This window comes from Hydra vulgaris, chromosome 15, assembly GCF_038396675.1.
Source record: "Hydra vulgaris chromosome 15, alternate assembly HydraT2T_AEP".
In the NCBI taxonomy this organism is placed as follows: Eukaryota; Metazoa; Cnidaria; class Hydrozoa; order Anthoathecata; family Hydridae; genus Hydra; species Hydra vulgaris.
The window spans coordinates 39,567,329-39,580,051 of NC_088934.1; the positions used below are offsets into that span (position 1 = coordinate 39,567,329).

At 29.7% G+C, this 12,723-nt stretch overlaps 2 protein-coding genes across 2 annotated transcripts in view; both read left to right on the forward strand.

The window, feature by feature from the left end:
* Nucleotides 1-9,657: 9,657 nt before the first annotated feature.
* On the forward strand, nucleotides 9,658-11,001 carry LOC136091947 (zinc finger BED domain-containing protein 4-like). The gene has a single exon (XM_065819667.1). The coding sequence runs from the start codon at nucleotides 9,658-9,660 to the stop codon at nucleotides 10,999-11,001; it is 1,344 nt and encodes a 447-aa protein (XP_065675739.1).
* A 1,133-nt stretch (nucleotides 11,002-12,134) lies between these two features.
* The window catches only part of LOC105848164 (uncharacterized), a 54,341-nt gene continuing 53,752 nt past the window's right edge, over nucleotides 12,135-12,723 (forward strand). The window contains exon 1 of the mRNA XM_065820360.1: nucleotides 12,135-12,239. Within this exon, the coding sequence (XP_065676432.1) occupies nucleotides 12,189-12,239 (51 nt within the window). The 5' untranslated portion in view covers nucleotides 12,135-12,188. The remainder of the gene's footprint in view (nucleotides 12,240-12,723) is intronic.

Genomic DNA, 12,723 nt, shown 5'->3' on the forward strand with positions numbered 1-12,723 from the left:
GAATAAATTTATTTCCGCGAATCTCAAAGTTTCTGTTTCTAAATGTTGCAAAAATGCCTCTGCAGCAACTACCATAAGTGATAGTCTAATAGGGCAAGACATCGGTAGAGTTCTACTTACATTTTTATATAAAATGTAGCATCGGCTTAGGCAGAGTTTAATTAGTTGGTGAATTTCAGTAATAATTAACTAAGTTCTTTTCGCAAGGTCATCTTTATCATTGTTGAATATGTCAATAGTTGTATTATTTTAACAAGATATTCAGAACAACCACATAGCGGAGTACCGATAGTGGAACCCATGGTCTCATTGGATAGTTTTTTTGTTTTTTTTTAATTTAATTGGCGATTTCATTTGAAATGATGATGGGATTATATTATTATAATAATATTATACTTCTTATATTTCTACAATATATCTTTGTAGAAATATAAGCTGGTTCTTTAAAATAGCATTTTGGATTTTTTGTTCTTGAAGTTTTTTTTGTTAGATTATAAATCTTCTCGCAGTAAAAAGTAGTGATCAATTGTTTTAATGACATTTCTTGTAGTACTTGATAATTTATTTATTTAATATATAAAACAGAAAGTACAGCTTAATATAATATCTTTAAATTAAGTACTCTAATTTAAAGATATTATATTATCAGATATATAGAATTATAGAAGTTTATTTAAATAATTATAAAAAAGAATTGGAAAGACAATTACTATCGGTTTTGAAAGACAAAAAAAAATAATTGGCTTTGAAAATTAATAAGAGTTTCACTTAAGAAGGTAAATTGGTTTTTTTTCCTAAGAAGGTGAATTGAACAATTCCTTTTTTTATGGAATTATATCCTGGCAGTACACTTTATTAGGAAAATATCAAAAGCTTGGATTCATTGGACCATTGTTCCGAAGTAGCATCATAGTTTGTGCGCTGCTTTGGTATATTATTTCCAAGCTAGCACGCATCGGTTGAGCTAACGTCAAGCAGACGTCGAAAAAGTTGAATGGTCGATGTTCGGTAGCCTACTTTGGCCCAACGTCAATTTGGTAGTTGGCGCAACGTCGCAGCCAACCGTTGGCTCAATATTGGCCTAACGTTGGCATCTAACGTTAGGTCAGCGTTGCATTCTACCGTTCGCCTAACATAATTTTGTTTCAATTTTTTGTTTGCAAAAAATTTTATAAAGAAGTTGAATTATTTCTTTATAACGTTTTTTAAAACCGTTGCATTTCTTTTTTTCTCAAAATAAATTTGCAAAAACTTTGATACAGATAAATTAAAGACCAAATATTAATGTTGGTCAAAGAAGAAACCATTTTTTGAAAAATTTAAAAGACTAACATTTTATAAGAAATTTAACTTGAGACAAGTTTAAAGAAAATTTTTGCTAATTTTGTATGAAAATATTTGAAAATGATGCATTAAAAATATAGTTATTATGTAGGGGAGAGTTGTCTTAGTTGAAACACTTTAGGAATAAATATTTATTAACCAAAGATGGCTCAACTATGAAAACATTCATGATTTGATAAATACAAACTGACAACACTGCTATACTTTTAACCATAATTTGACTTAACTGATTGCACTGTTATTAGAAAAAAAATTGTTTTTGAAAAAATACCATTTTGTTCCAATCAAGACAACTGGTTCCCAAAAATGGAACATTTTGATTCCTTAATCAAAACAAGTTTTTTTTAAAAAAAAAAAAAAACAACAACACTAAAATCAACAAAATTTCTTAAAAATAATTTTTATCTTAACAGTGAAAATTTAAACAGTTCATTCAAAACTTATAATAAGAATAACATTACCCTGACAAACTGAAAGTCTACAAACAAAACATTTTATAAAAGCTTCAACTGTTATGACGTATACTCTTAATTTATTTATTTTTATATATTTGTTAAACACCCACTATATATTACAAGTAAGGTAAATAAAAAGTTTCAAAAAAAATCTCTAGGATCTAGAAATTTTATTTTCAAGAACATCCTTGAAGATTGTTCTTTGTTCTTTTAAGTTCCAGTACTCAACTGCACATTTTAAGATTTTAAGATCCGTTTCAGGAATTATGTTTTTTAAACCAGTAATTTTTATTTTTTCTTTGTGTTGCATTAGTTTCTCTATATTTAATTTATGACTATTGCACAGAGCCTTGACGCTATCTACAAAAGGTCGTGGACCTGATTCGTTGTTCAACTGCGACTTAAGAATATCAAATGTCATTTTATTTTTCAACAGGCGAATAAATAAGTTTATCTTATTTTGTTGCGTAATTATAGATATATCTTTAATACAAAATAGGGGATGTATATAATTTTTACTATGTTTTGAAACGTTTAGTAGTGACTTCAGTGCAATTCTTCCTACTTTATCAAGCTTTTGCAATAACATTTCTTTATGGTCGCAAAGCTCAAGACTATACGTTAGTGTTGGAACAGCTAAAGTTTTATATAACTGGACAATAGAGTTTGGGTGAACAAAACGAATTCCAGCTTGAATTAAAGACTGTATTACTGCCCGGAAATGGGATATTTTTTTTATCAATGTTTAAACGATTAAGTGAGGCAATTGGTGAATATTTTGTGTCCCATATAAAGCCTAGATGAGTAAGTTTATTGTCTAGTTTTATTTTTTGGTGGTTGAGTGTTATCGTGCATTTTTTAATTTGATGTTTTCCGGTGACCAAAAACTCGGTTTTGTCAGCATTCAATTTTATGCAATTTTCTTTTGTGTAAATGTTACAGATATTAATTAGCTTTTGTAGGCCAGAGAGGGTGGAACTAAGAAGTATAACACTTTCATTTTGTAAGGTTTCTAGTAGGTTTTGAGTGTAAAGATTGTACAAATGAGGCGAGAGAATCGATTCCTGTCTCACTCCTTGCGTTAGATAGAATGGAGATGATTTGCAACCTAGATAAGACACAGAAGCACTACTTTTCCTGTATAATGACGATATTGTATTAACAATATACAGTGGTAATTTTTTATTATTGTACAGTTTCTCAAAAAGAATGTCCCAGTTGCAGCTGTCAAAAGCTTTTTCAGCATCGAACAGAGATAAACAGGTGAGTTGTTGTTGTTGTAGTGTTTAATTGTTTCACTAATAACAAATTCGGCGTGTAGGGTTGAGCTACTTTGGGTGAAACCGAATTGAAGAGGATGAGCTTCTTTTAGATCTGGACAGATTATTCGGATTATATATTCGATTAGTTTTGTGAAGATTGGAATGATGCTGATACCACGGTAGTTATTTGGATCAGTTAATGATTTTTTATAAGATTTAGCAAGTGGTATTATAAGTGATGTAGACATCGACTTAGGCGTTTGACCATGATTAAGAGAAAATGTGAAGAATTTTTTTAGCCATTCTATCAGGGCTTCACAACGCAAATATTTTAAATGTTCTGCAGAGATTCCAAATGCATCTTTGGTTTTGTTTAATTTTAGGCAAGAGATAACCGTTCTTATAATTTCATCTGATATTATTACAAAGTCAAATTTTGTACAAGGTGGAACTTGAAAACTCGTCGCGGTATGCGTTATAGATTTAGTGTTCAACCGTTTTTCGAAACTATCGGCGAATTCTCTTGCGATTGACTCCTTGTCCTTTTTATTATTTTTATTATTGATTAAAAATCACTAAATAAAATATTATTTTTAAGATTTATGGTTGTTACTAAGTATTTTTAAATTGCGCTTGGACTATTTTTACAACCCTTTGATTTTATTACTGATTAAGTAAGGAAAACTTTTTAGTTCCAATCAAGGAAACTTTTGACTATTTTGTTATATCACTGCAATTATAAGATATTATTATTTTGTTATGTAATATTTTGTTATATTTATTATTTTGTTATATCACTGCAACTTATAAGATAAGCTTATATTGTTATTTTGAATTTTAAATCCCATCGAATTAAAGACAAAAAACCGTATAGCATATAGCAGTATAGTTTACCCAGCGCAATTAATATATTGTGAACACAAAATTAGATCACCGAAAAAAAACGACGCAAAAAAACTTTAAATCAATGGTGCACATGAATTTTTTATGGTATAACTTTCAAAATGTGTCAAAACATAGAAATTAAGGCGTTTTACTAAAAAAGAAAGCAAAATATAGCCATTATTCATTTTTTTTCAAAAATTAATGCAAGTGTTCCAATTAAGGCGCTGTTCCAATTATGGAAATTCTCATCTACATAAATACAGCTTCATATAGGTATCTAGATTAAAAAATTAAAATAGATCAAAGGCTAGATTGTCATATATCATTAGAAAATGCTTCAATACAGTACTTGAATCGTGAAAAATTATTAAAGTCAAACAATCCTACAAAATGTTATGAGGATTTTAGTAGAAAATATTTGGAATATAGGTTTGATTAAGAAACTGTGGTCAAAAATAAATTTTTCTTGACTTAAATTGTTATAACTTTTTCAATTCTAATTTAAATATATATAACTTGGTATCAAAAGATAGGTGTAACTGTGGGCCACAAAGAGATAACTGTCTCTATCTACCGGGCATTTCGTGGGAGCTAGAGCACGTAATAAACCACACCTTCACCATTAAAATTTTAATTTTTTTTTATTAAAGAGTGCTTTTATTAAAAAATGGTAAATATTTTTATACAAAATATTTTTAATTTTTTCATTCCAAACCAGCAACAGTGATTGGTGTATATCATAGTTGGTGGTGGATATGGTTTAACACACCCTAATTTCACAAATGTTTAATTCTTAAAAAATTTCTATTATTAATAACATAAGTGAAATTAGTATTCAGTTTAAATAATATCAAAATAAGTTATTTTACATGATTTGCATTAATTGGTGGTGCACATATTGATTTGTGGAAGGAACGAGTGCACACCCCTCCCCCAACCTGAAAAAAAAATTTATATTAACAGTTACTATTATTTTAAAATAAGTTACCAATTTAAAACTTAAGTTAGGCTTTTGGCACAAGGCAAAACTTAGGGGCTAAAGTTAAAGACCACAACCAATCTTACTTTTAAAGAAAAATTCTCTCCGCTGCTATACGTAAATTTTGATTGAGATGCGAATTTAGTTGAACGGGATAGTTGCACATTCTTAAATGAAAAGATGTTTAATTCTTAAAAATATTTGTATCATTAGTAAACAAAATAGTATGAAATATATTTCAATTCCTAACCAAAAAAATTAGTGTTGCATTCTATTAAAAAAAAAGGTTATATACGAAATGTAAAAATTTTTGGATAAATTAGTAATTCTAGTATAAAATGGTTATGGTATAATTCTACATGGTGAACTTATATGTAATTAAAAATAAATTTAAAATAAAACAAGTGGCTATGTAAATTAAAACCTAATAGAAACTAACCTTCATAATGAAACCCTTTTTTAAGAAGAATGTAAGATCTTACATTCTAACATAACTTTTTTAATATATCTTTCACAAATATTTGTAGTTTTGAAATAACATTATATTAGTTGAATCTTACCTTTTTCAAAATTCGACGCACTTGCTTGCTCTTTGTGAGAACAATTTAAATTTTGCTGCTCCTTCTTCATATCTCAGTATTGATGGGTACTATCCTTCTATTTGCAAACACTTCAATAGTCACATGCATGGCTTTGGTGTTACTAACGCATAAATTCACCTATTTGTTGAGAAATTAGATTTAAGTCCTCTGACAATTTCTGATCAAACTGACTTGACTCTTTCTCTTTACCCCTCTGCCAAAATTGTTGTTATAGCTGACTTTAATGCTCTCATCATTAATCACACTGAATGGCTTGGCTTTAACACCACTGACCTGCTGGCACTAAAACCTATAACTTATGCATTTCTCAATCTCTTACTCAGTTAGTAACAGTTAACTTTATCACTCGTTTTCAGACAACCCTAACCACTTACGTTTACTCCTTGATATATGATTTGTTTCTGACCCTAGCTGATCTCTATAAATCTTCTATCAAGACCTTCATTTTCTCTATTTTCTCCCTAAGGTGATTCTGGGGCTCACCATATTATCACACTATTTACTACTACCTTTAAGCAGACTAGAACTCTTTTTGTGATTTTCATCGTGGCGGTCCTTGGGCTGATGTTTTCTCTCTCTCCGCTGATGCGCATGAATGTTATTGATTCTAAGTCAAGCCTAATTCTATTCCAAGGTTTTCATCTTTTTGTGAAACTGTTAAATCTAATCGTTATCATTTTTTCATTTTTTTAAAAATACAACTCTCTTAAAAACAAGCGCTTACTCATTATTTCAAAAAATTAATATAAAAAGATACTAAGCTCTAATAATCACTAATACTAAATCTTGTATATTATCTCAGAACTTAGACTCTAGAGACTTTTTGAAAAATCTTCAACAGCATCATTTACAAAAGTAAGTCTAAAATTCTCTCTCTCATTGATGGGACTGATCTTATTAACTCTCCCAAAGATAAAGCAGAACTATTTACAAAGAAACTTCCTCTTGAATCTTATAGCCACACCCTTCCTTCCATTCCGGTTAAACTAAATAGCCCATTAAAGATTCAAATCACTCCAGCTTCCGATGCTATTGTTATATCACAAATTAAACTTTTATATGGCTTGTGGTTTAAACAACATTCCTGTCTTAGTCTTACCAAAGTATTTTTCAGAACTCTTTTCAATTCTCTCTAAACTATTTAATAAGTGCTTGACTTAACGTTGTTTCCTGCCTGCTGAAATAAACCATCTGTAGTTATAATTTTAAAAACTCTGGAGAACATTCTGACCCCTCCAATTATTATCCGATCAGTCTTCTATCTGTTATTAGCAAAGTCTTTGAGTCTTTGATCAACAAACTTTTAATATTCCATCTTGAGTCAAATAGCTTACTGTCAGGCAATTAATTCTGTTTTCCATCCTCTCGCTCTACTGCTGACTTGATAATTGCAATAACTCAAAAATTTTATTGTGCATTAGATGGAGGCAATGAAGCTAGGGCTTTTGCTCTTGACATATCTAAAACTTTTGACAAAGTTTGGCATGCTGGTCTTGAATCTAAAACTTTTTTTGAAATTCTCAAATCATTTCTTACTAACCGCTTTATACAAGTCATCCACGAAGACCAACACTCTTTTACATTTCCAGTAACTGGGTATATTGAAGTTTTTCTTTCTTTATTTTTTTTTTTTCTTTATTTTTGGGGTATTTTGAAGTTTCACCCTTGGACCTGTTTTGTTTTTTATCTACATTTATGATCTTCCTGACAACTTTACATTTAAAGTGGCTCTATTTTCTAATGACTCAACTTTAAGTCTTCTCTGTTTCACGTCTTGAGCTAACACATGGCACTTTTGATTGTATACAATTGTAATACAAAACTTTTAATTGCATAAAAACCTTAGATTGTATACAATCAAAAGTTTACGATGATATTCAACCATTAGATTTAATCCTAACTTCGTTTTAATTAGACTTTGTATATTAAAAGATTTTGTTGCAATACATATCACATAAAACAATATATTGTTTTATGTGATATGTGTACATGTTTTTTTTAAATATTCATTGATTTCCACTCATTTGATGTTGCGTTTATTTTTTTACGCAAAAAAGGAAGTTATTAAATTGAAAATAAAATATTTTCTAAGTTTTTTATTCAGACAACTTAACATTTATTATGAAGCAATCGTAAAATAACAAATCCTTTATCAACAAGTAAACATGTACACTTGATCACTATAGCCGTAACCAAACCTTTGGTACAAATAACATTCTTTAAATTATTCAAAAAAAAACACCAGGTATTGAATTTAAAAAAATGTCAATGTAAGTCTCCAAGTCTTTCTTTCTGTAAGAAAGAACTAAAAAGCTAGAAGCAACTAAATTTCAACATGATTGCTTAAAAAACATGCAATTTAGCTTTTATTTTAAAGCGTGTTCATGAAATAAATGTGAAAGAATAAGCACGTCATTTTTTTTTCAGTGGTTGTATTAAAATCTTTTTAATTGTTTTGTATTTTATTTACAACGTGTTGTGGTTTCAAAAAAATATGTTAGTTTTTGGAAATTAGTTTTAAAAATGAAAAAAGAAGAAGACGTAAGAGAAAAAATTTTGAACAAATGTTTACAAAATCCTAATAGTAGCTACAATTCAATAGCAAAATCGTTGCAAATACATCCATACACCATTAGTCGTGTTATTCAACGTTTTTCTCAAAAAAAATCGATCAAATGCAAATCTGGTGGTGGAAGAAAGGAAGGTTTTAAAGATATAGCTAATTAGAAAACTGGTTAACAGTTTTAAGAATAACCCAAGCCTTTCATTTAGGGAACGCGCAAAATATATGGATTTTCTCATAGTTTTGTTGCAAAAGTTAGAAACAAACATGGTTTTCATTCTTTCAAATCACAAAAAGTGACCAACTGTTCTGAAACTCAACAAAAAAGTGGAAGAACCCGCAGCAGAAAGTTGTATGACAAATTTATTTCTAAAAATTTTTATATTATTGAAGACGATAAAACTTTTTCTGGTGCTGTTTAATATATAGCCAAATATAGAGAAAAAGCAGATAAGAAATTTAAATACACAAAACATGACAAGTTTGCTAAAAAAGCTTTGATTTGGCAAGCTATTTGCAGTTGTGGCAAAAAATTAGCACCTTATATTTCTCAGTCCACACTTTCTGGTCAAATATGTTAAAGAATGTTTATAAAAACGCCTTTTACCTCTCATTAAATCACACAATAACAGACCTGTGTTTTGGTATGATTTAGCTTTAATTCATTATTGTAAACTAGCTATGGAATGATATAAAAAGAATAGTGTGAAATTTGTGCTTAAAATAGAAAATCCTCCAAACTGCCCAGAATTGAGAGTTATTAAAAAGTACTGGGCTATTATAAAAAAAAATGAAAAAAACAGAAAAGCTTTGCAGAAACATTAAAGATATTAAAATATCATTTAAAAAAGCATCAAATAGTTTTGATTATTGTACTGTGCGTAAGCTTATGGGTACCACTAAAGCAAAAGCTCAAAATTTTATTAGATTCCCAAAGGAATAATTAATTTTTAATGTTTGATCTTCTTATATTATTGTATTAAAATTATTACTTGGTTCGAAATAAAAATTGAGGAGTACTTTTGTTTAGTTGTTTTTCTACTTTCACTTTAATTTCGCATACACGATTTAATTGAAAAAATGGGAGACAACTCTTGATTAATTAATAAAATCTTTTATATATTTACTCAATGACGCTATGTTTTAAGCTCACCAATCTTTTTAATGGTTGCAAATAGTGAACAGAAACTTTCGGTTTCGGCTGAAATTTCGGCCGAAGTTTCGGCAGAAACAGAAAACCGAAATTTCTGCTTCAATAATTTTTTACTTTTCCTGAATCGGCCGAAATTTCGGTTCAAACCGCAACCGAAATGAACCGAAACTTTTATTAGATTTTTTTTAAGTTTTTTTTTTAAATTTAGAGTGGGATCATGAAAGTTTCCTAATTGTAATCGCTTTTTAGTAAATTAATTTTTAATTATAACAATTGTAGAAATTTTAATTGAAATCACGTGACATAATAGTTTTAAGTTACTATTGTCAAGTCATTCTTTAAATAAATTAACATTTAAGTGAAGCAACCAAGATCAATGATTTCATCAAAAGTTTCTCAGCGCTAAATTTTAAAATGGAAAATAATCAAAAGAAAAGCTATTTGTGGAATCATTTTACCGTAACAGCCAGTGATTCCAAATACGCAACTTGCAATATCTGCAATTTGAAAATATCTCGTGGATCGCACAATCCAAAACTTCAATCGCTTAGCGGACTTTCATCACATTTAAGAAGTCGACACCCACATCTTACTCTAAAAAATCTCCTAACTGAAAGAGAAATACTTACAACTACCGGCAGTCCTGAAAATATACCAACTTCAGATCAACTTGAGCCTAATACAATTAATAAAAGAACAATACCCTTATTTGACATCAGATCAAAACGGCAGAGGACTGAAATGTTGCAATTTACAATGCCTGGCTGGGTTGACAATATCTCAAAAATTGATTTAAACTTCAAAGAAGGTCTGAAGTTTCATAGATCTATATTTGAAATGATTATCCTCGATTTACAGCCTTGGTCAATTGTAAATAATCCGGGATTTTTACGTCATCATGCTGTTTTTACACCACACTTTGACATTGGAAGTGAGAAATACTACCGTAGCATGCTCAATCCAGCCTATGAAAAGATTAGGCTTGCAACAAAAGTTATGCTTTTCGAAAAAAATGCTGAAACTGTTTCCATCTCTCTGGATGCTTGGTCATCCTTTCATCGTGAGTACTTAGGCATGATGGCACACTTCATTTCAGAAAAATGGGAGCGGATCAAGTTTTGCCTGTCATGCTCCAAGTTTGATGAAAAACATACTGCTTCAAACATTTTTCAAAGACTTGAGAATGTTGTGAAAGAGTGGAAACTTAAGGACAAGATCACAGTCTGCTTAAGAGACAATGCTGCAAATGTAAAAGCAGCTTTCAAAGATCCACAGTGTGTTTACAAGTCTGCTGGGTGTCTAAATCATTCACTTCAACTGGTGATTAAAAAAAAACTTTTTTCACTCCAGAGTGCTGTAAGCTTGATAGAAAAATGTCGAAAGCTTTGCACTCATGCTTCTTTTTCAAACTCCTTCTTTGCTGAGCTTTACAAGCAACAAGAGGTTCAAATAAACAATTTTGACCGGCTCGGGCTCAAAAATGATGTCCCAACACGCTGGAATTCAACTTATTACATGCTTGAAAGAATTCTGTACTTAAAATCTGTAATTACTACTACACTGCTAATCCGTCCTTCCAGCGGCATTGAGTTCACTGTACAGGATTGGAATCTGTGTGAAAAGCTGGTAAACATATTAGCGATTTTTGAAGAAGTCACCAAGTTGCTTTCTGGAAAGGATGCTTGCATCAGTGCATGCATTCTAATTTTGACAACTATTCTAAAGTCATTTGAAGTTCCCTCTGATGACGAAAAGTAATGGGCATGAAAAATGCTTTAAAGAAAGGAATGGATGCACGTTTTTTTGACTTAGAAACCATTGATCATTTTGCAATAGCAACACTTCTTGATCCCAGATTCAAGCACCACTTTTTTAGATCCCAAGAAGCCTTTCAAGCTGCTAAAAAACAAGTTTTTTCGGATTTAGACAGTTACAATTTGAGCCAAAATGAAACTATACCTGCAATGAAAACTACGTCAATTGAGAACACTGGGTTTTTTTCAATGATGCAAAATATCATTGCACAGTCACAAAGTACAAATTCCAAAAATCCAATTTCCAAATTGGCAAAGGAAATTTTAAATGAGTACTTAGAAAGTCCAACATCTTCAAGTTGTTTGGAGTTTTGGAAAGAGTATAAAGAAAAAACAACATTAAAAGCAAAGTTTGGTTTGGCAAAAGTAGCGAAGAGATTCCTTACACCTCCACCGACATCCACCAAAGTTGAAAGGTTGTTTTCAACATTCGGTGAATGTTGAAAACAACTTTTCAAATGACATTCTTTCAAATGAAAAGAAACAGACTTTTGCCAGAAAACATGAAAAAAATTTTATTCTGTAGAGAAAATATTTCAATTATTAACTTTAATTATTGAAATGTCTTGACATTATAGTTTTTATCAAATTATATTATATGGTGACTGCTTAGATATATGTAAAGCAGTTTTTTTTTGCTCATAAAAGTAATAGTTTTTTTTGTTCATGTAAAATTTTTTTTTTTGATTATAAAAGGTTCAATGATTTTTAACATTCTTTTTTTAAATTTCGGCTGAAATTTCGGTTTCGGTTTCGGCTACGGCTTCACTGAACCGAAATTTCGTCACTTTCGGTTTCGGCTCAAATTTCGGTTTCGGTCGATCACTAGATGCAAATAATTCTCAAACTTAATTGCTAATATGTTATCAGAAGGCGTGTTATAAAATTGCCAATTGTCGTAAAAGTTTATGTACATTTTAACTTAATTAAATTTTAACAAAAAAGTTCACCAAATGTTCATCAAAATGTATGTTTATTTGAATTGATAACAAAGTATTTAAAAAATTTGCGTGCATACCAAAATTTCAGTTTCTGCAATCATTGTCATTATCAATTAAAATTCTAGTAGCTTTTTCAAAATTTAAGAAATGCATTTTGGGGTAAATAGGATGAGAGGGCAAATGGAGTTAGATGACTTTTCATCTGACAGCTAAACAAAATAATTCACAAATGGACAGAAAAGTAATCATATTTATGTATTTTATTTTAAAATATCAGTTGTTTTTTTTTAATATTGTCACCGTAATATTATATAAATATTTATTATAAATATTTTTGTATTTCTAACAATATATTAAAAAACAAAAGGTATTTTTTCTTTTTAAAGTAAAGCTTCTCTGACTTTTAGCAAAAGTTATATATTTTATATAACTTTAATTTCAAGAAGTTATCTTCGTTTACAATCCTTCACCACTCATTTAGGAGAATTTTTAGTTTTGTCCTGATTGTTTACGCTTTTACATTTACACGAAAATCTACAATTGCAGGAGTAGACAAATATTTGGTTCCAAAGTCTCTTACCATAATGCTTAACAAAGCTATTTCACACTTAAAACTGTGCTAAAACATTTTTGTTGTGCTTTTAAAATGGTCTGGTTATGATGCCATTTTGAAATTTGGTAATTCTTTAAAGAGAACTACAATCCTAGAAATTATAAAGACAAAA

Excerpts from the sequence above, each read along its gene's own strand:
- LOC136091947 (XM_065819667.1), top strand. The coding sequence starts at position 9,658 with ATGGAAAATAATCAAAAGAAAAGCTATTTGTGGAATCATTTTACCGTA.